General features: G+C 43.0%; 1 protein-coding gene across 1 annotated transcript in view; it reads right to left on the bottom strand.

Moving 5' to 3' along the window:
- The window catches only part of STAC (SH3 and cysteine rich domain), a 78,452-nt gene that overhangs the window by 32,697 nt on the left and 21,995 nt on the right, over window positions 1-23,760 (bottom strand). Inside the window, exon 2 of the mRNA XM_066631022.1 lies at window positions 3,493-3,769. Within this exon, the coding sequence (XP_066487119.1) occupies window positions 3,493-3,769 (277 nt within the window). The remainder of the gene's footprint in view (window positions 1-3,492; window positions 3,770-23,760) is intronic.

The following is a 23,760-nucleotide window of genomic DNA, read 5'->3' as shown; positions in this document are numbered from 1 at the left end:
GAGGTTAAAAGAGAAGATGTTTCAGACCTCATTGATAAATTAAAGATCAATAAGTCACCGGGCCCTGATGGCATCCACCCAAGGGTTATTAAGGAATTGAAGAATGAAGTTGCAGATCTCTTGACTAAGGTATGCAACTTGTCCCTCAAAACGGCCACGGTGCCAGAAGATTGGAGGATAGCAAATGTCACGCCTATTTTTAAAAAGGGAAAGAGGGGGGACCTGGGAAACTATAGGCCGGTCAGCCTAACATCCATACCGGGTAAGATGGTGGAATGCCTCATCAAAGATAGGATCTCAAAACACATAGACGAACAGGCCTTGCTGAGGGAGAATCAGCATGGCTTCTGTAAGGGTAAGTCTTGCCTCACGAACCTTATAGAATTCTTTGAAAAGGTCAACAGGCATGTGGATGCGGGAGAACCCGTAGACATTATATATCTGGACTTTCAGAAGGCGTTTGACACGGTCCCTCACCAAAGGCTACTGAAAAAACTCCACAGTCAGGGAATTAGAGGACAGGTCCTCTCCTGGATTGAGAACTGGTTGGAGGCCAAGAAGCAGAGAGTGGGTGTAATGGGCAATTTTCACAATGGAGAGAGGTGAAAAGCGGTGTGCCCCAAGGATCTGTCCTGGGACCGGTGCTTTTCAACCTCTTCATAAATGACCTGGAGACAGGGGTGAGCAGTGAAGTGGCTAAGTTTGCAGACGACACCAAACTTTTCCGAGTGGTAAAGACCAGAAGTGATTGTGAGGAGCTCCAGAAGGATCTCTCCAGACTGGCAGAATGGGCAGCAAAATGGCAGATGCGCTTCAATGTCAGTAAGTGTAAAGTCATGCACATTGGGGCAAAAAATCAAAACTTTAGATATAGGCTGATGGGTTCTGAGCTGTCTGTGACAGATCAGGAGAGAGATCTTGGGGTGGTGGTGGACAGGTCGATGAAAGTGTCGACCCAATGTGCGGCGGCAGTGAAGAAGGCCAATTCTATGCTTGGGATCATTAGGAAGGGTATTGAGAACAAAACGGCTAGTATTATAATGCCGTTGTACAAATCTATGGTAAGGCCACACCTGGAGTATTGTGTCCAGTTCTGGTCGCCGCATCTCAAAAAAGACATAGTGGAAATGGAATAGGTGCAAAAGAGAGCGACTAAGCTGATTACGGGGCTGGGGCACCTTCCTTATGAGGAAAGGCTACGGCGTTTGGGCCTCTTCAGCCTAGAAAAGAGACGCCTGAGGGGGGACATGATTGAGACATACAAAATTATGCAGGGGATGGACAGAGTGGATAGGGAGATGCTCTTTACACTCTCACATAATACCAGAACCAGGGGACATCCACTAAAATTGAGTGTTGGGCGGGTTAGGACAGACAAAAGAAAATATTTCTTTACTCAGCGCGTGGTCGGTCTGTGGAACTCCTTGCCACAGGATGTGGTGCTGGCGTCTAGCCTAGACGCCTTTAAAAGGGGATTGGAGGAAAAATCCATTATGGGGTACAAGCCATGATGTGTATGCGCAACCTCCTGATTTTAGAAATGGGTTAAGTAAGAATGCCAGATGTAGGGGAGGGCACCAGGATGCAGGTCTCTTGTTATCTGGTGTGCTCCCTGGGGCATTTGGTGGGCCGCTGTGAGATACAGGAAGCTTGACTAGATGGGCCTATGGCCTGATCCAGTGGGGCTGTTCTTATGTTCTTATGCTGCAACCGCAAGTCTTACAAAGTTGGAACAAACAAAACGAGTGTTTGCTTTTAAACTCTGGGTTGTCATATTGTGGAATATCAGATATCTGGCATGGGTGTGTGGAATTAAGGTCCAATTAATGAGAGGATCCTGAGGCAGATGGAATCTGCCTATGAAGGTCCAATTGTCTCAACCATCCTGGATTCTTTGCCTTCCAGTAAATCTGGGTATTAATACTCTCCACCCCATAATTCTGTTTGGAAATCTGAGTTCCTGTTGTCCATATAACTCTTGAGCTTCTTGCAAACTTCCCAAAGTGGAGAAAACCCCTTTGGAGAAGGAGGGGACTACAGATTAAATGAGCTGAGCACAACACTTTCAGTGCACTGCTGTTAATATGTCCAGGGATGAGTAGGTCAGTCCCATTTTCTCACTGTGATCTGAAAAGGATGAAGTTCGGTGTCTGCTACACAAACTGACAGTGACTATCCGGGACATCATGGCTGAGGAGACCCTACCTCTTGCCAGCAGAGTGAATGATCATTCTCACCGCTAAATATAATGGTATCAAGATAATAGTCTTTAATCCAATATAAAAATCCCTGTTTCGTTTTCTGCTCAATCTGTTGGCATGGGGATATTTGTGCCCATTAACTAAAGAATTAATGCGAGTCAATATTTTTAGGGACCATTGCATTTGACAGAGATAACCAGACACAGTGTGCAAAGAATGTGAGGAAAACTAACATTTTTTCCATTTGAGTCACTACAGGAAACAAACTTCCAGAATAGCAGGCTTTAAAAAAAATAAACAGACTTTTTTTTTTTTTTTTAAATGCAAAGCTCTGCCACAACGTTTTCTTCAGTGCAAAACTGTACATATATGAATGGAAACACCATACAGCAGTTGTTCTCACACATTTAGCACGGGACCCACTTTTTAGAATGAGAATCTGTCAGGACCCACCAGAAGTAATGTCATGACTGGAAGTGACATCATCAAGCAGGAAAATTTTTAACAATCCTAGGCTGAAATCCTACCCACACTTACCCAGGAGAAAGTCCCATTGACTATCATTGTTAGAAGAATATACATAGTAGCTTGTTAAAAGTACAGGTCTGTAACATTTCCCCAAATGCAGTCACATACCATGGTAGCATCAAGCCTAATATATTAAAAATAAAATATTGAAATGAATGGAGACCCACCTGAAATTGGCTCATGACCCACCTGGTGGGTCTCGACCCACAGTTTGAGAAACACTGCCATACAGAGACAGGTTGGATGGGAATGAAAAATGGGCAGGAATTTGCCAGAAGAGCAGCTTTCTGCTGGCTCTGCTGGTTTGCTCCATGTTGGGGCTTAAACAGGTCTTCTTGAAGAATCTCGACTCCTGCCTGTCCCACCACTATTAATATGCATTTTACCTTCAGAGCAAATGGAAGAATGTGACCAAATCACCCCAGAAACCACATTGGTCTGGGCAAAACAGCCTGATCACTAGTACAGCTCTGTATCTCCTGTTATGTTCTTTTCATGCTCTATATTCGTAGCTCATAAATACATCACAAAATAAATCAAAACTGCCACCAATGCCTGGTAAATTTCTACTACCAGTTTGTTTATAGTAGGTGTTAAATACATGGAAGGAAATGGAATGTGTGGGAAAAATGTTGTACACACAGACACAATGTGAACCAACACTGCAAGTTCATTTCTCCTAGACCTCTAGACAAGTGGCATATTCCACCAAAAGCCACTTGGCAAGGTTGCAGGCTCACAAAAAAGAAAGCCAAATTCTTACCAACAATCATATGGTTGCAGATGTCACAGAAAGTGGGCTTTTTGAAGATGTGTTCCTGGAAAATGTGTGCCTTGTTGCTTTCCTGCTGCTGATGGACTTTGGTTGGGGAGGAGATCTGATTGTCCAAACTGGGGAGCTGGGCAGTTCTGGGGCTGATTTCTGAGAGCAAATCAACTTGCATCTTCATATCGCTGTTTGTCCGTAGGAAAAAGTTGTCTGCACTTTTACTCCGCAAACTTTTGGTCTTGAAAGAAAGTGATCGTTTCAGTTTCTGGAGCTGCAACATAATAACAGATTGGCAGATTAACAAATGGCAGATTTCCGGGGGGGGGGGGCATTATCAGTCTCCCTCTTACAGGCAAAGTCGTGCTGAGATGAACTGCCTAAGATGAATGCCACATCAGATAATTGGGATTTTGATCCTGTCCTAAGCCCTTTACCAACATTCAAAAATAATAAAATGAACACAGAAGACGGGGAGAGCAAGATACCTTCATGGGTTTTCAATTCAGTGGCTTACCTCACACTTCTCATTGCTGTAGGTCAGGGACAGGTAATATATAGCCTGCAATGTACTTTCAGCAAGTTAATAGAGGGTATTATGGTGGCCCCAGTGGAGGGCTTTCTTGTAAGGCTCTCAGCAACATTGACACTGGCCTGGATGGATGAATCTAAGAAGTTGAGATTTCTGAGGTGGCACCTAGTGATATCACAAAGGCTTTCAAGTCTTGGAAAATGGGAGCAAAATTTGATACTGAGATGGAGCTCCCAAATAAAAGGAGGAAGTTCAGTGGTGGTCCAAAGGTAGTCTATGACTAGTTTTTGCCAAATGCTGGAAAAAAGACTCATTTGCTGGAAAAATGCTGGGAAAAAGAGACCCATTTGGGGCTAACTGGCAACTGTAGTGGCAGTGCAGGCTGGAAAGAAAGGCCTTGGTTGGCACTCCAGGCTTATGCTTCCTGCTTGTACAGTAGGCCTTTAGGCCAACTACAATGTAGTTGGGTTTACCAATAACAGGGCTTACTGTAAGGTAGTTGCTATCATGACCTCTGCTGCTCAGTGGCAGTTAAACATACACAGGTTTCCCATGGAAATACTTCCCATGGATGTACGATATGTTCTGCCCTGTTTACCGTGAACATTGAGTTCTTTGTTGTAGGAAAATTCCTGCTTGTGACGAAGCAGCTCATACTATGAATGGGACTGGGATATTAAAGTGCCTTTAAAATTAGCAATGTTGACAAGCTTTGAAGGGAAGCCGGGTCACATCTGTAAAATTCATTTGCATCTCCTCTCACATCAACTTAGCAATAGCACAAAGTGTTTCTGTTTTATCTTTCACACAGAATTATTTTCAGCTACCATTAGACATTATTTTCTTGGCTGATGTGACTTGCCATGAGATTTATCCAAGGCTGTCCAAGGTAACCATCAACTATTTTTATACTGGATTAGAAAATATTTTGCAAAGGCATGATGGCTATTGGAATTGATCATGCTCACAAATGTAAAGGAATCAGAGCATATGCTTTTGTGAAAAAAATTGCAGCTGTAATCAGCACCAGATTAATTAAGTCATGCTGGGGCCTTAAACGATGTCAGTCCTAACAGGCAGCTTTAAGTAACATTTTTTTTGAAAGATTATTTCAATAGAAAGCACAAAGAAAATAGAAATATTCAAGCTTTACATTGGCATATGCTCATAGGCAAAGGTATAATGAAAAGTTCATTAGACATAAATATGTTGCACTATTTGCATTATGAAGTACAGTGGGCCCTAGGTATCTGCAGGGGATCCATTTCAGGACAACCCCCCCCCCCCCAGATACTGAAACCCACAGATAATGGAATCCATGGTCTCAGCCCTTCTAATCCACCAGAGATGACGGGAGCAGTGCTCCCTTCACCTCCAGAGGATGTTCTGAGGGTTGGGGAGGTTGCGTGCTATCCTCTAGCCCCCAAAAGGTCTTTGGGAGGCTTTACAAGGTCACTTCTGGTTTATTATTAAAAACCAGAACTGATGTTTAAAGGCCTTGAAAGACCTTTGAAAGGCCAGGGACCACTATCCCAGCCCTCCAAAGGCCTTTAAATGTTGCATCTGGTTTTTACAATAAACCTGATCTTCTAAGGTGTCCCAAAGGCCCCAGAACATTCTCCAGAAGCACACAGCTCTGGTTGCTTCTGGAGGGTACAGGTCAAGATGACCCCATGGGTTTGGGACCAGCAGATAGTGAAATCTGTGATCCTGAATCTGCAGATACAGAGGGCTGACCTGTACTTCCAAGTTTAAATGCTTTAAAATTTTTATTTTTTCTGCATTAGTATAAAAAAACATTTTATCTATAGCAGAACCCCTCATAATGTGAGGCCCTAAATTATATATAGGACTCGGGTGCAAACTCTAGCAGTTCCATCTGAAGGATCTCAAGTAGCAGGGCTGGAAGACTGCTACTTAAAAGCCTGGAGAGCTTCAGCCAGTCAGTTTACTGGGATAGATTGGACCATTCATAGAAAACTCAGTGTATGAGATTTGGAATGCTACCATCAGAGGGGTGAACAGTTACTGCCAAAGATAAAAAGAACTTTTACAACCCGAGTAATACATTCATTAATCATGAAGATGCACTGTGGTTGAAACATACAGCAAAAGTTACATCTACAGTCCTTGAATTAACACAAGGCTTTCTTCCATCCTCAGCAAATGTGCTCAGCAAATGTTACCTTTTCAGTCCTTTCGATGTCTTGGAGATGACATAAATAAGAGTAGGCAGGGCTGATAGATTAACAGATGTGTCTGATTGCTCATACAATCTCCTGCAAGGAGCCCTCACATTACACCTCAAATTGTTTCCATTACACCTATCATTCCACAGCACTCACAGAGATCTTCCTATTGGATTGTGCTATTTGTGTACTTAGAAATATTGCACCCATCATCTTCAAGAGAGCACATGCATGCCCAGAAGAGAACCTGTACGCTATGTTTCTCTGTGGTAAAGAACCTCTCAACAGGAGATCATGAATACCTCTAAAGCTACATGTGTTCTCAGGCACAGGAAGTGAGCAATTTTTAGGGGATTGTTCAAAAGCAAAATGGCTTCTCACTATAACACTTAGGGAGCAATCCTAACCCCTTATGTCAGTGCTTTCCAGCATTGGCATAGCTGTGCCAATGGGATGTGTGCTGCATCCTGCAGTTGGGTGTCACTCACAGAGGCCTCCTCAAAGTAAGGGAATGTTTGTTCCCTGACCTCAGAGCTGCGTTGCTCTTATGTCAGCACTGGAAAGCACTGACATAAGGGGTTAGGATTGCGCCCATACCTTATTTGTCTCCTCCCTAAACACATTAGCACAAAAAAGGAAGCTGATGTCATTTGTGAAAACGCCTGGAATTGGAAGAAATTGGGGATCAGATGGCTAAGGAGCAAGCTGGGAGCAAAACAGCTGGGATCTTCTGATTTATTGCAGCTGAAGCTTAATTCCAGGGATTGTTAGGCGAAGATAAATACAGGACAACACAATAAAGACTGCTTTCCATCTTGTGTCTCCAATCCCCGGCTCTCCTGCTTAGACAGATTTGCAGCCAGAATCTTTCGTACCCCCAGTGGGAACTCTGAGCTCAGTAACTAATCACTTGCCTACTACCAAAATTGTTCTTGCTGAAATCAAGACTCATTATCTCCTCCCCTCTAAAAAAAAAAATAACAGAATTGCAGTGGCACAAGGTGACTGTAATGACATTCATTATTGATTTGCCATCCATTCCCACCATGCCACATGAGGTTAATTAAATGGTAAATGTTATTCTTCCATGGAAGAGGACTAAGCGGTACAACACAGCACTTGTTTTTCAAAATAACAACCCTCTTGCTGGTTCAGCAATAGGCCCCGAGAAGCTAATTTAATACCATAAACTCTGTTTCAGACATAACATCTTTGCTAATGAATTCCACAGAAGCCCTTTGCCCATTGATACAGAAAGGATGGATTTTGCTCTGTGCCCAAAAGGAGATCCAAGGCAAACTGAGCATGGATTAAAACCAGCCGCCATTGGCACTGGAAAATATTCCTTCCTGTTACTGTAGGTCAGTGGCTCCCAATCTGGGGTACATGTACACCCAGGGGTACTTGCTAGGTTGTTTAGGGGTACTTGAAAAATAATTATATAATGGCAGAAAGAGGCAGGTAAGTATTAGAATGACTTGTGGGGCTGGCAAAGTAGGAAGGAAGACAGCTAGCTGGCTGCAAAAATACCACCACTGCACATTTTTGGTCAACAATTTTTATCAGATACAGATTAATAGTTGAAAACTAGCACAGAAAGAAAGCTGAAACAATGTGGAGAGTGATCAATCTTTAAGAATTTCTGAGAACATGTCTAATAGTTTGGTTTCAAGAACTGAAGACCATGCCTTTTTATCGTTTTGCAATGAAAAGGCATAGTCTTCAGTTCTTCAGATAAAGAAGAAAATACTGCAATGAATACATGAAGTATGGGTTTTCATATATATGAGATGGGGACTCTCCTAATCTCAAGTGTGTGGGGTAGCATAAAACCTTCTTTACTCTTGTGGCATTTACAAACAAAATATGCCAACTATACAAACAAGAATATGGCTGGCAGAGAGGGTTTTCTCTTCTTATGCCTTCATAAAAAATACTGTATCAAAATCAGCTGAATGCAATTTCAGATTTAAGACTGTATGTTACATCAAGTGAACCTGATTTCAAAAACTATGTGCTTCAGAGCAAGTCCAACATTTCTTCTGTATAAGATATACATTGTGTGTTTCATTTAAAAAATATTCCATTACTTTTGAAACCAGTTATTGGGTCATTTATTTAGTTACAACATATAAATTTGGAATAACAGTAACTATATTCCCCCATACATTCCTGCACATCCCCTGTGGTCATCAGAAAGGGCCTTCTCAGGATACCACCACCATCTGAAGCTGGGGGATGGCGGTGAGGTGTAGGGCCTTCTTGGTTGTGGCACCATGTCTCAGCCACCAGAAGATCTGAGAGCAGTTTCTTCAGTACATGGTTTCTGGTGGGGTTTGAAGACCTATCTATTTTGCCTGGCCTTTGGGGAGGGTGGTACTCCTTAGGGACCCCTTTACTTTTTAAACTTTTATGCTGCTATATATTATTTCCTATCTGCTCTTTTGCTGTTTAAATTGTTTTATAGTTTTTAATGGTTTTTGATTGAAAACCATTGAATGCTTTTCAAGAAGCAATCTTAATAATTAGTTTGACATTCTTGTGTATTTCTCATTGTAAACTGCCTTGAATGTTTAGAAAAGCAGCATAAAAAACTTTTAAATAAATAAATAAAATTGAGTACAAACATTTTGCTAATATGAGGGGTACTATTTATGGAAATGGGCTGCCAAGGGGTATGCAAGTGAAAAAAAGGCTGGAAACCCCCACTGTAGGTCATCATAGCTTCAGATGCAATGGTACTGCGAATATACCAGGAAGCACACATGCCTTACATTTCCTGTTCCTCTATATTTCATCTTGTCTGCAATAGATCTTTCGACATCTGCCCACCTGGGAGATATGACAGCTGCCCAGATTAGGCGCCTGGGCATCTCCCAGGTGGAAGAATACAAATGGTTGATTTCAGACTGCGTAGGAACTTTGGAGAAAAAGGACGCTTGAGGCAATTGTGCTTCCAGTTTCTTCTGCGACATCAGTATGTCCAAGGTTGCCCGGGTGAAAAAGATTTCTCAAAGTCATCATATGGGGGCTCTCCAATGGTTTCTGATAAGTTTCATTATATGCTGGAGTAGTAATAATCCTTGGCTAAGAGTAAATAAATCCATCATGCCTGTTTAACACACCAAACAACTTTAATCTAGGCAGGTCAATGCTAGTTAAGTTGCTAGATAGTTTTTATTTGGTTGGAGATGCTTTTCAAGAAGCGAGGTACTTGGGCAATCAGAGCAGTACATAAGTGCTAGGCTACTGCCTCTTGTTCTGTGCTGACCAATGAAAGCCAGCTCAAGTGTGTGCTTAGCAGTCCACATAGGGTCATTTTGGCAGGATCAGCCCAAGGCTTCTGAGGCAGCATGACACATGCCATCCACCTTAACTCCCACTGTGCCAGCCAGTGGCATTTCTGGGCTTCCTCATGCCTGTGGCTGCCACTTTGTTTGCTGCCCTGCCCCTAACCCGGAAGTAATTGTGGTGATGACAAGCCTACTTCTGGCGCAATTCTGCGCTGCTCTGGGCTGCCACCCTCCTCTCCTCCAAGGAGAGGAAGGACACAGCACAGAGCGATGCAAAATTGCACCCGGAACGGCTGCCATTCCAGGTGCAATGTCGCTTTGGGCGGCATCTTTCATCTCCTCCTTTATAGGAGGAGAGGAAAGGGGCAGTCTAGAACAGCAGTGCACCAGGAGTTGCAACTCCAAGGAGACAAAAGACACAACCCTGAATCATGGCTGGAGAAGCTGCAAATTTGCTGCCACTCCAGTTGCGATTCACAGTCGAAGAGGGCTAACCCACTTTGCAGAAGGAGGGGGGCTCCCTAGAGTGGCAGTGCACCAGAACTCCCTGCATGCTGCCTCTTTAGGCCTCCCCTTTCTTTACCTCCTATAAAGGAGGAGGGGGAGCAGCCCAGACGGGTGCTGAATTGCGGTTGGGGGTTTGCTGCCTCTCTGGCCATGATTCTGGGCCACCCCCTCCTTCATAAAGATAGGAATTTTTTTTTTTAAAGCGAAAGAAGCCAGCAGAGCTATAGGCTTCTTGTGTTAAAAAAAAGTTTAGCGGGTGGTGGAGGACAAGGCAGTGCTGCCCTTGAGGGGTGGTCCCCGGGGCATTTGCACCCCTTGTTCCCCCACATCTACCACTGGTGACAGCTGCCGCCTCCATCACTTCTCCTACATCCTGACTTCCTCACAAGGAAGCTGCTTGAACCATTCACTAACGCGGTTATGCTGTATCTCCGAAACTAAACAGGATAGGGCAAAACTGATGCCATTTTTTGAATCAGCACCCCAAATCCATACAAAACCACAATAGATTCTGAAAAAAGTTTTTCTGACCCTCAGTTACACAGGCCTGTGAAATCTAAATATGGTTTTAGAAAAATTTCTTTTTTCATGTATTAATTTCTCCCTGCAATCAGTGGCACAGGGGTCGGAATGCATGCATGCTCCAAGAACATTCCTAGTCCCTCCAAAGGTTATGATTTATTGGCTGACACCTCAGTATCCACTGTTCATCCTCAGTATCCACAGTATCCACTGTTCGTGAATATTAAGAAGGGACACAAAGGAGGAGAGTGCAGGGATTTCAATCAGTTAATATACCACCTTTCTTGGTCTTTATTCAAGACTTTATTCAAGGCGGTTTACATAGGCAGGCTTATTAAATCCACGCAGGGATTTTTACAAATTGAAAGAAGGTTCTTTCTTTCAAGAACCACTACATTCAAGATGTTACACTCCGATCTGGTTTAACATTCTGGCCTCCATCCTCCCACGCTCCGAGCAGATGGAACAGCTCAGCTGCAGCTTGCCAGCTGCTTCAAGGTCGCACGGTGCCGGTGGCCTCGAACTGGCGACCTTGTGGATGTTAATCTTCAGGCAAATGGAGGCTCTACCCTCTAGACCAGACCTCCTGCCCAGTTTATTTATTAAATAAATGCCCAGTTGTTTATTATAAAATAATTATAAAATAATTGCATATCATTTTGAAAATTAATCTTAGAAGTGGTTTACAAACTTAAAAATCCAGTAAAACAACGACAAAACAATACCTTATAAATAAATGAAAAAGCAAAGACTGAAAAGAAACAGCAAGGAATTACACAGCTATGAAATCCATATAAGGGAGTGTTTCTCAAACTGTGGGTTGGGACCCACTAGGTGGGTCACGAGCCAATTTCAGGTGAGTCCCCATTCATTTCAATATTTTATTTCTAATATATTATTTAATATAATAATATATTAAGACTAGATGTTACCATGGTATGTGACTGCATTTGGAGAAATGTTACAGACCTGTAATTTAACAAGCTACTATGTACATTCTTTTAACAATGACAGTCAATGGGACATACTCCTTGGTAAATGTGGGTAGGATTACAGCCTAGGATTGTTAAAAATTTTCCTGCTTGATGATGTCACTTCTGGTCATGACATCACATCCGGTGGGTCCTGACAGATTCTCATTCTAAAAAGTGGGTCCCGGTGCTAAATGTATGAGAACCACTGCTATAAGGAAAAAAAAAACTGGTTAATTTTCAAAGGCCAGATCAAACAAAACAAAAAAGTTTTGTCCGTTTTTAAAAGTTAGCAGGAAACTAGCTTATTTTCTTACAAGTTTATAGTTTATTAGTTTTCCAAAATTGTCTTAGAATGTTAACCAGATTTTATGCCTTTTATAGTTCAGTTAGCGTACATGAAATTCACATCAGGGGCACTATACCTTCATTAGTTTATTGCAGGGGTGCCCAAACCCCAGTCCTGGGGCCACTTGCAGCCCTTGAGGCCTCTTAATGTGGCCCTCAGGGAGCCCCCAGTCTCCAATGAGCCTCTGGCCCTCTGGAGATTTGTTGGAGCCCACACTGGCCCGACGCTACTGCTCTCAGCATGAGGGCAACCTCTTGAGTGAGATGAGGGCACCCTCCACTGCTTGTTGTTTCATGTCTGTAATGCAGTAGCGGCAGCAAGGGAAAGGCCAGCCTTGCTTTGTGCAAGGCCTTTTATAGGCCTTGAGCTATTGCAAGACCTTCATTCATTCATATAAGTTCATCTTTAATACATTCATTTATGCAAATGTATGTAAATTTATTCAAATTTTAAATGTAAATTAATTCTTTTTCCCCCCGGCCCTCGACACAGTGTCAGAGAGACGATGTGGCCCTCCTGCCAAAAACTTTGGACACCCCTGGTTTATTGGAATACAATAAGCTTTTGGTTGGTTTTAAAATCACACTCACAGGATGCACATACTAAGGTTGCTCAGGTTGCAATCCTACACACACTTGCCTTGGAATAAGCTCCATTTAACTCACCGAGGCCCAAATCCGAACCTACTTTCCAGCTATGTCAATGGATGTGTGCTGCATCTTGCAGTTGGGGGACACTCATGGAGGCCTATGCAAAGTAAGGGAATATTTGTTTCCTTACCTTGGAGCTGCACTGCCTTTATGTCGGTGCTGGAAAGTGGGTTAGGATTGTGCCCTTAGGCTACAACCCTATCCACATTTTCCTGGGAGTAAGCCCCATTAACGATAATGGGGCTTCTGAACCGACATGCATAGGATTGGGTTGTCAAAATATTTTAATTTTGTGTTTTTTTTGTTTTCCCTGACTTATTCCAATTCTCACAACTTTGTAATGCTACTCTTATGAATGTATATTCCATGATCAAGCAGAATTATTGGTAGCAAATGAACAATGATGCAGCAGACGTTGCAGCAGCTGCTTCAACAACAGATCAGAAAATTTGCTCTTCAGAAAACAAGAGCAAGGAAGGATTCTGTTTCTTGCACTGTTGAGGATTAAATTCAGGTGTCACACTGTTACACCAGTAATCACACCAGTGTTCTATACAGTTTACTTGCCTTGAATAAATTCATATCCGTGGCAGGGTGCAGATCCCATGGGGAGGTTCAGTAGCTTACCATGGTCATTTGGCACCTGGGCCCCATATGATTTCTTGGACACCCTCTTGCAGCCTGGCACGTGGGGCTGGTCCCCCCCCCAGCCACCCTCTTTATATGTCCCTGGAGAGGCTGCACATCTGTACAAAAATCCCACTAGTGTAAACATAAACCTGATTATATGCAAATGTGTATATGGGGATGGGGAAAAATAACTTCTTAGGAATATATATGTCTTTAAAAAACTATAGATACAGATAATAATTTCCAAACCTTAGAGGGGTAGAGAGATGTGAAGTGTCGCAACCATCTTTACTTAACCATCATTACTTAATGATGTAACTTAACCATCATTAAAATCAAGGAGACAACTAAGAGCACATCCTATGCTTGTCTACTGAGAAGTCCCATCGTCTTCACTGGGGCTTACTGTCAGGAAAGTGTGTATAGGATTGCAGCCAAGAGACATTTCTCTTGGGAAAGCTTAGTGGCTACACTACGTGGCTACACTTAGTGGCTACACTGTGCAGTTGAAACAATCACCTTTGTGGTCTGGAAAACGTCAGCTGGAATAAATCAATTAGAACAAATCTTTCTAAGAATTTTCACTGGAACCACTTCTTGTTAGGCTCCTAAAAGCCACTGAACTGAATCTTGAAGACAAATCCATTAGGAAACTAACTCTTTATTCACTTCTTGCTCATTGCTTCTTCAGAACAAATACATTTCAGGGCAAACCCCCACATTTTATTCATTTCATTTATTTGGGTGAAATTGATCTCACATTTCATGCATTATAAATAATGAGTGATATTTTTAAAGAAAATTGGATTCAGTCACCCACTCATTTCGGGCCTTGCTTTCTCTATAAAAACAAACCAGCTTTGCTTACTGCAGTGTTTCTCAAACAGTGGGTCAGGACCCACTGGGTGGGTGGCAAGCCAATTTCAGGGGGGTCCCCTATTCATTTCAATTTTTAAAAAATATATTAAACTTGATGCTGCCATGGTAAGTGACTGCATTGGGGGAAATGTTACAGATCTGCACCTTTAACAGGCTACTATGTGCATGTTTTTAACAACGATAGCCAATAGAACTTTCTCTTGGGTAAGTGTGGGTAGGATTGCAACCTAGGATTGTTAATAAAATAAAATAAAATAAAATAAAATAAAATAATAATAATAATAATAATAATAAATTAGAAGGAGAATCTGTCAGGACCCACCAGAAGTGATGTCTTGACCGCAAATGACATCATCAAGCAGGGAAATTAATAATAATAATAACAATATTATTATTTATTAATTATAACATTAATAATAATAATCATTCAATTATTAGAAACAGAGAGGGGGCTTTGTGACGGATGTGAGGACCACATGGCGACTTGCCTGCTGGGTGTGAAGGTTGCGGATATCACTTCTCATCTAGACAGGCTGGTAGATAGTGCTGGGGAGGAGGTAGTGGTTGTGGGGCATGTCGGCACCAACGATGTGGGCAAGTGTAGCTGGGAGGTCCTGGAGGCCAAATTTCAGCTATTGGGTAGGAAGCTGAAAGCCAGGACCCCAAAAGGTAGTGTTCTCGGAAGTGCTACCTGTTCCAAGCGCAGGGCCAGCTAGGCAGGCGGAAATCAGTGGTCTCAATGCCTGGATGAGACTGTGGAGTAGGGAGGAAGGGTTTAGATTCGTTAGGCACTGGGGAACATTTTGGGACAAATGGGGCCTGTGCAAGAGGGACGGGCTTCACTTGAACCAGAATGGAATCAGACTGCGGGTGCATAACACTAAAAAGGTGGCAGAGCAGCTTTTAAACTGACCCCTGGGGAAAAGCTGACAGGAGCCGGCGGGGGGCATATGGTTTGGGACTCCTTATCCCTATGGGACGAGGACAGGGAGGTTAGAGAACAACAAGGTAAAGACAGAGTAGGAGAAGAAACTGGGAATGGTAGAATGATGGGATGTGATAAGACCGTTTGCCACAATGAGTGGTTACAGGGATAAAGGAGCTAATAAGCAGCCCATCCTGGGACATTCCATGTACAAATGCTTTTATGCAAATGCCTGAAGTCTCCGATCGAAGATGGGAAAAATGAAATGTTTGGAGACTAGAGAAAACTTTGATATAGTAGGCATAACGGAAACCTGGTGGAATGCAGAGAATCAGTGGGATACCGCAATCCCGGGCTATAAACTCTATAGGAGGGACAGGGAGGTGCGTGTTGGAGGTGGGAAGGCCATTTCTGTTAAGGAAGGGATAGAATCCAGCAAGGTGGAGATTGAAGGTAGGTCCGACTCCACCACAGAACAGTGGCATCACTAGGATTTGTGTCACCCGGTGTGGGAGACCTGCGCGTCACCCCACGTAGTGGGCGGGGCAACGCCCCAGGTGGGCATGATGATGTACCATCGCCCCGGCCCCACCGTTTTTTTGGCTGTAACTTTTGTTAGGACACAGATTATTTCAATGTGGATTGTTTCATTGCATAAAATTACGCATTGATTGATATATAACATGATGGTCTTATTCCTCCAAATTCTGATTTCAGTGATTTTGAAAACTTCTAGAGTCTCTCTCTCACACACACACCCCTTGTCAACTTACTAACAACTTATTGCAGCAGTTCTCAAACTTTTAGCACTGGGACCCACTTTTTAGAATGACAGTCTGTCCAGGACCCATTGGAAGTGATGTCATGGCCAGAAGTGACATCATCAAGCAATTAAAATAAAAAATTATAAATAATTAAATTAAAATAAAATAAATAAGGGGAAGCCAGTCCTGTTCCACCAAGTGAATCTACTCTGAAGTAAATCCTATTGTGGTCAACGAGGCTTACTCTCAGGAAAGTGTGGGTAGGATTGCAGTTTGTGAGCCCAATCCTATGCATGTCTACTATGAAGTAAGTCCCACAGTGGTCAATGGGGCTTACTCTCAGGAAAGTGTGGGTAGGATTGCAGCCTGTGAGCCCAAGCCTATGCATGTCTACTCTGAAGTAAGTCCCACAGTGGTCAATGGAGATTACCCTGTAGTCTGCCTGCAATAACAACCCCCAAAAAGAATCAGTGATATTTCCAGCCCTCCCATTGCCCAGTTTCAAGTTCTTCTATTTCAGGCACATCAGAATAAAGACCCACCTGGCTTTGCAAGTGCAAAATAGAAAACTTTCCCCTTACCAGCTCAAGTTGCACTCCAGCTCCATCGGATCAGGACCCTTCTGGTGTCCTCACATTCCCCTTTGCCTGGCCTGACCACCAGCCAAGGCACATCTGCCTACTTGTGAGTAAATGCAACTGTGAGTTTGCCTTGCTTTCCATAGGGCTCCACAGACTGGGAGGGAGGAGCTTCCTTCTCTGATGTTTTGGGCCCTGCACTCATTGGATGAAGACCATTCTGACGTCTTTGGAGCCTCTCGGCCTGCCTGACTAAGGCAAGTTCGCCTACTCGCAAGTAAACACAGCCATGTGGCTTCATTTTGGGCTCAGACTCACAGCTAGGAGGGGGGAGCTTCTTGGGTGTTTTGGGGGGCTGCATTCATTGATCGGGACCATTCTGGTGTCATTGGATTCCTCTCAGCCTGCCCTTTCTGAGGGACTATAACAAGTACACCTACTCATGAGTAAACGCATGATACGGCTCACTTTCAAGAGACCTGCATCCTGGTGCCCTCCCATGCATCTGGCATTCTGACATAGCCCATTTCTAAAATCAGGAGGTTGTTCATACACATCGTGGCTTGTAACCCGTGATGGCTTTTTCCTCCAGAAACTTGTCCAATCCCCTTTTAAAGGCATCTAGGCTAGACGCCATCACCACATCCTGTGGCAAGGAGTTCCACAGACCAACCACACGCTGAGTAAAGAAATATTTTCTTTTGTCTGTTCTAACCCGCCCAACACTTAATTTTAGTGGATGTCCCCTGGTTCTGGTGTTATGTGAGAGTGTAAAGAGCATCTCTCTATCCATTCTGTCCTTCCCGTGCATAATTTTGTGTGTCTCAATCATGTCCCCCCTCAGGCGTCTCTTTTCTAGGCTGAAGAGGCCAAAACGCTATAGCCTGTCTCCAGGTCATTTATGAACAGGCAGAAGAGCACCAGTCCCAGGACAGACCCTTGAGGCACACCGCTTTTCACTTCTCTCCATTGTGAAAATTGCCCATTGACACCCACTCTCTGTTTCCTGGCCTCCAACCAGTTCTCAATCCATGAGAGGACCTGTCCTCTAATTCCCTGACTGTGGAGTTTTTTCAGTAGCCTTTGGTGAGGTACTGTGTCAAATGCCTTCTGAAAGTCCAGATATATAATGTCTACGGGTTCTCCCACATTCACATGCCTGTTGACCTTTTCAAAAAATTCTATAAGGTTCTTGAGGCAAGACTTACCCTTACAGAAGCCATGCTGATTCTCCCTCAGCAAGGCCTGTTGGTCTATGTGTTTTGAGATCCTATCTTTGATGAGGCATTCCACCATCTTACCCAGTATAGATGTTAGGCTGACCAGCCTATAGTTTCCTGGGTCCCCCCTCTTTCCCTTTTTAAAGATAGATGCAGTTAAGCTTTTTAACACTTCCATCCGGTGTGAAACTAGTTCGAGAGTTGTGGGAAGTAAAACATTTAACAATTTCTGTGGTCTGTTGAGATATAGGCCAGACAAAGGTTTACTACCTCAATGAGCACTGGGATAAAGATAAAATCATATAGGGCTAATCAAAAAGTAGATTCATTACTGGACCAGGAAGTAGTTAAACCGTCTTAGATGTTCCAGAATCGTGTACAGGAACATGTCAAAGATGACCAGAATTTATTGCAGTGTGTTGCAAACATGCCGTAAACCCCGTTTGCGGCACCTGGAGAATAAGCAGCACTGGTGGGAAGGCCAGAGCCATCCCACCAGCACTGAATTCTGGTGCAACACCTGATGGAACAGGTAAGCTCCCACCATATAGTGCAGGGGGAGGGTAGGAAGAGGGTGTAATATATGGGGGGAGGGCAGAGAGAGGGCGTTCAGGCCCAGAAGGGGTGTAGGATTGCTGACACCAGCATACACTGAATCCCGTTATCCTTCCCAAGTTTGAAAGCCCAACACAGAACTTCTCGGACTTGCATCAGCACTTTAGCTGGTGCAGATCCGAGAAGCCTCATTGTGCAGGATGGGATTATACCTAAGGTAAGGGGACACGAGTGCAAAAGAGAGCGACTAAGATGATTACGGGGCTGGGGCACCTTCCTTATGAGGAAAGGCTACGGCGTTTGGGCCTCTTCAGCCTAGAAAAGAGACGCCTGAGGGGGAACATGATTGAGACATACAAAATTATGCAGGGGATGGACAGAGTGGATAGGGAGATGCTTTTTACACTCTCACATAATACCAGAACCAGGGGACATCCACTAAAATTGAGTGTTGGGCGGGTTAGGACAGACAAAAGAAAATATTTCTTTACTCAGTGTGTGGTCGGTCTGTGGAACTCCTTGCCGCAGGATGTGGTGCTGGACTGTGCTGACTGTGGAGTTTTTTCAGTAGCCTTTGGTGAGGGACCGTGTCAAACGCCTTCTGAACCACAGATGTAGGGGAGAGCACCAGGACGAGGTCTCTTGTTATCTGGTGTGCTCCCTGGGGCATTTGGTGGGCCGCTGTGAGATACAGGAAGCTGGACTAGATGGGCCTATGACCTGATCCAGTGGGGCTGTTCTTATGTTCTTATGTTCTTAACCTCCTGATTTTAGAAATGGGTTATGTCAGAATGCCAGATGCAAGGGAGGGCACCAGGGTGAGGTCTCTTGTTATCTGGTGTGCTCCCTGGGGCATTTGGTGGGCTGCTGTGAGATACAGGAAGCTGAACTAGATGGGCCTATGGCCTAATCCAGTGGGGCTGATCTTATGTTCTTATGACATATGCCCCCTTCCCCCGAGGAGACCTCCAGTCTGCTCCTATCCAGCACAGGATATAGTGTGGGCCATGTTGTCCCACTGTGCCGGCACAGGTTACAATTAGGCTGTTGGCCAATGTAATAATTTTATTTTATGTTGCATTATCTAATTTTCAGAAGAGGTGAAACTCTTAACTGGACAGCTGTCCTAACCTATAGGTTTTCTGCCTTACCCGAGAGTCCATGCCACAGTACCTTCTGCTAACCTGCCAACTGAGGTATGAAGCCAGAGTTTATGTTCGAGCAGGTGAGAGGGAGGAGACAAGACTATAAGAAAGCATTAAGGGCTAAGAAAATGCCAGAGTGAGCATCCTGCACTAAAAAGCACTTTACTTCTACCTAGAAAAAAAAGCATTTGGCTTTAAGATGAAGTCGTCCTATTACAAAATGTGAAGATGTGGAAACCTCAAGAGACCAAACCTCACAGTGCTCTGATGAAGCTGCAGCTTGTTGATGTGACTTCTCAGCTTCCAAGATCACCTGCTTGTTTGGTGGAACTCATCACTGTGCCATTACAATCACTTGAGTAACAGTGTTCTATGCTCCCACCTGGGCTCTCTTTCTTTCCGACAAGCTACATCCTGCATACTGAAAGCATTTCACTGTCAACAGAGAAAGGAGCAATAATTTGTAAGGATTTTCCTTAGGATGTCTTTGTTCAATTCAGAAGCAATTGGCACAGATTGTGACTAGAACAAACAATTTTCAAGAAGAAGTTACAAGAAGTTATAAAAGTGTTGTAAGGGAAGACAGCGAGCAAGATAGATGCTGTGCCTAGTGGTTAGTGACCAGCACCCACCTCCCTGATTTACCCTTTTCAATGGAAAAAGGTAGTTCACTGCCACCATCCAAAGCTGGAACACCCAGACAGAAAACGGTCAGCTTTTCCACAGGTGTGGAAAAACCACCCTTCCAGGTTAAAAAGGGAGCCCCCAAATCCATGTGTGCCTTAAAATAGCGAATCATGGGTGATCTGGGAGACGTAGCAACCCATGCCTTCCTAACTGAACTGAGTCCAAGTAGGTAAAGCAGAAAACAAGAAGTTTATTAAAAGGCTGTAAAGATACTGAAAAAAAAATGGAAGAAGAGTTAAGGACAATGCACCAATAACCCCAAAACAAGGAGAAAATTGAGGAGGGGGAGGTTTTGCAAAAGTTAGCAAAGATGTGAAAATGCAAGTGGCAAACATAACAAAAACTACTACAACATGACACAGACATGTAAGCAAGGCACTGGCATATGTTTTAAGATGCCAGGTGGGAAACAGTACTATAAATCCAAATTAACAATATTAAAAGATTTAAAATTAAAAAGACAACAACCCCAAAACATCTTACTAGAATGCCGACTGTCCAACCTTATTTAAGGTCAACCTCTGGCCAAAACAGAAATCTTCATAACCCTTATAACAGATGTATGCTAGTTCAGCCTAATCCTCCAAAAGGACTTACTTGAAATCCTCTTTGTGTGTTTTAATCTTCTAGCATCCAATCCAGATCATGACATCTAGACTACAAATCTGAAAATAACATCACATCTCCACCCTGTCAACTCCTCTTCTGGTGTAACCTTGGCCAAAAATCAGAGCACAATGAAACCTAGGCGAAACCACCAGAATGCACAGAACCCCAAAGTCCACAGGTCATTTACAACAGGGCTCATGAGCATATTTGCCTTCTTTGTACACTATGGATTTACTACATTGAGATTACAGAGTTCTCCATGCTGCAGAATGTTTGTTTTAGTGAAGATGAGGTTGCAATACTTCCCCTTTATTGTTGCTTGTACATAACAGACTCAATACACAAACCCCTTTATGAGTCTTTTTTATTGTTATCTTAGGTCAGCACACTCTCTTTCTCTTCACTGATGTAACATGAAAACATATTGCTTTTTAAAGAAAATGTAATGAAAACAGTTGTTTTGCCAACATTCCTATTAAAAATGTAGTGTCCCTTGAATCTACTTAAGTTTATTATTTAGAAAGACACAGCCAAACCAAACCATTTTAAAGTCCCAGTTATGTCAATGGAAGAAAGTTAAGCAAGTGCTCTGCTGCCCAAGCGAAACCTACAACTTCAGAGTGCCTAACTCTGTTGGGAGAGTGTCCCAAAGAGAGAGTTGTGTACTGTATGGACACATCTAAGGTAGCCAAGAGCCAATCAGTGTGAGTCTTAGTTTTTCTTAAAAAGTGATGCATATAGTTATAATATAATATAATATACAGTATTTATATACCGCCTTTCTTGATCTTTATTCAAGACTTTATTCAAGGCGGTTTACACAGGCAGGCTTATTAAATCCATGCAGGGATTTTTACAAATTGAAAGAAGGTTCTCTCTTTCAAGAACCACCACATTCAAGCTGTTACACTCCGATCTGGTTTAACATTCTGGCCTCCATCCTCCCACGCTCCGAGCAGATGGAACAGCTCAGCTGCAGCTTGCCAGCTGCTTCAAGGTCGCACGGTGCCGGTGGCCTCGAACTGGCGACCTTGTGGATGTTAATCTTCAGGCAAATGGAGGCTCTACCCTCTAGACCAGACCTCCTGCCCAGTTTATAGTTTATAGTTGATAAACCCTTTTTGCTGAAACAGAAACATCAACTTGAATTTTAATGGATACCCATGCAGCACAAGCCTATACATATTTACTTACTGAGAAACAAGGCAGTTGATTTCTATGGAGCTTATTTTCAAGAGAGTCTACAAAGACTGAAGCGAGGCTGAGCAATCCAGAACACATTTACTGGGGTAAGCTCCATTGAACATAGAGGGACTTATTTCTGAGTAAATATGCATAGGATTACATAGGTTCATGTGGACTAACCATTTACAACTTAGGCTCAAAGACAGAGCAGTGATTTCCTTATTATTTCATCAACAGCAGCATTTTATTGACTAAAAGACAGATTCAAGGGAAACTGATTTGCTCAAGATAAAGGGTCAGTAGTTTGAAAATCTCCTGCTAAGCTGTTCATAAATATCATAAAGGAGCCCAAGTCCATCAAACCAATTCATGGGGCAATACAATTGTCTGGACCCCATACGCAGGGCAGTTGAATCTCGTCATTCGCAAGAGTTCTGTTCCCAGTACTCACATGGATAGCAAAAATTGCATTAAAGCAAATCCATTTAAAAAACAATGTCCTTCCACTCAGTGATTTAAAAACAGCCTTGTTGACCTTTGTAATGCATCAAGCAGACAATCAGTCTCTCTCCAGATGCTTAGAAAAGCTTCACTGGGAGGCAGTAATCCTTCCTTTCACCAGAAGCAGCAGCACAGGGGAAAGAATGGAGGTGGTGATAATCACTGCTATTTAGTATTCTTTCACATGCTCAGGGGGAAGGGAGGGGTCGCTTGCCTCAAGTGAAGCTGTTCTAAGTGCCTAGAGAGACAATGATTGATGGATTGTCAGGACTTTTTTCCTTTAATTTAAAGGGCCCTTCCCATCACATTGAGATAAAACCACAGTGAAAAATCCGTGGATAATTAGGTCATACCTGTATAAGCAACATGATCAGCCTTTGGTAAGGCTAACCCTAATTCAACCTGTGGAGCAGCCCAACACTACATTCCCAAAAACAAATTGAGGTGACCTAGAAACTGCATTCTGTTAAGTATTCGTATTCTAAAAGAAAGAGCCTCAGTTTAATCGAAGATTGCAATCTCCTTTTCCTAATTTTGAATTTGGTTTCTCCATTTCTAATTCCTTCATCTTTTCTTACAACTTAAATTTTTAATATCCAAGCTTGTGTGCACGGGTAGCCAAGAGATAAAGCTATGAATTCGGAAGACACCCATTCAAATCTCAGCTCTACCATGCGCTTATTAGGGGGCTTTTAGACAAACCACTCCCTGTCAGACTCAACTTTGCATTATGGAGATAATAACACAATATACCTGAATGATAGATCATTAAGGATTACATGATAATGTGTGTCAGGTGACAGATACCAAGAGCTATTTCTATGACTATCTAATTGATCTCTTAGTTGTTGCTCTCTTTCCAGATCTGTATATATTTTCTGATATAAAGCAGCCAATTCTCTCAGCTTCTTTGTATGAGAAGTTCATTTCTTGTTTTGCAGTTTACCAGCAATCTTGTGTCTTCTTCCCTTTTCATGCTTGTACATTGAACAATGACACCTCTAGGGAGTTTATTCACAAGCATTCCTAAATCCAGGACTGATCACTCCCCCATGACAACTTTCACTACTAAATCCCCAGTTGCATGGTTCATTGTCTTAAGCCAATTAACAGATATTACAAAGTCATGGTAATGGTAAACAATTTATCAATAAGATTATTATTAAGAATAACTGCAGATTGTTTTCCAACAAAAAAGTTCACAAAGAAAAATCAAATAACTAAATGACTTTTAAAAAATCAAATTAAGGGGGGGTGCAGGGTGATGCAGTGAACTGAACAGGCATGATCTCCGGGGCTCTGGATTTCAGCCTGTTTCTCACCTCTATTTCTGCGGGTCCAGGAGATCCAATGACTTTGCCAAGAGAGGTTTAGTCATCCTGAGGGTGATACCTGAGTTAGGTTGGAGCCCAGCCAGGGGGGCTTGCTTCCCAGGAGTTGGTCATTCAAGGCAGTGGGGGAGGAGACGTGATGTCTAACTACAAAACTAACTGCAAAACCCCTGTGAAGATACCATCTACTGAAACAGATTTCATCTATTGAAAGAAGATACTTGGAAGAACAAAGTAAGTGCT

Source organism: Tiliqua scincoides, chromosome 5 (genome assembly GCF_035046505.1).
Source record: "Tiliqua scincoides isolate rTilSci1 chromosome 5, rTilSci1.hap2, whole genome shotgun sequence".
NCBI lineage: Eukaryota > Metazoa > Chordata > Lepidosauria > Squamata > Scincidae > Tiliqua > Tiliqua scincoides.
The sequence above is the reverse complement of the archived record's forward strand: the minus strand, read 5'-3'. Positions and strand labels throughout refer to the sequence as shown.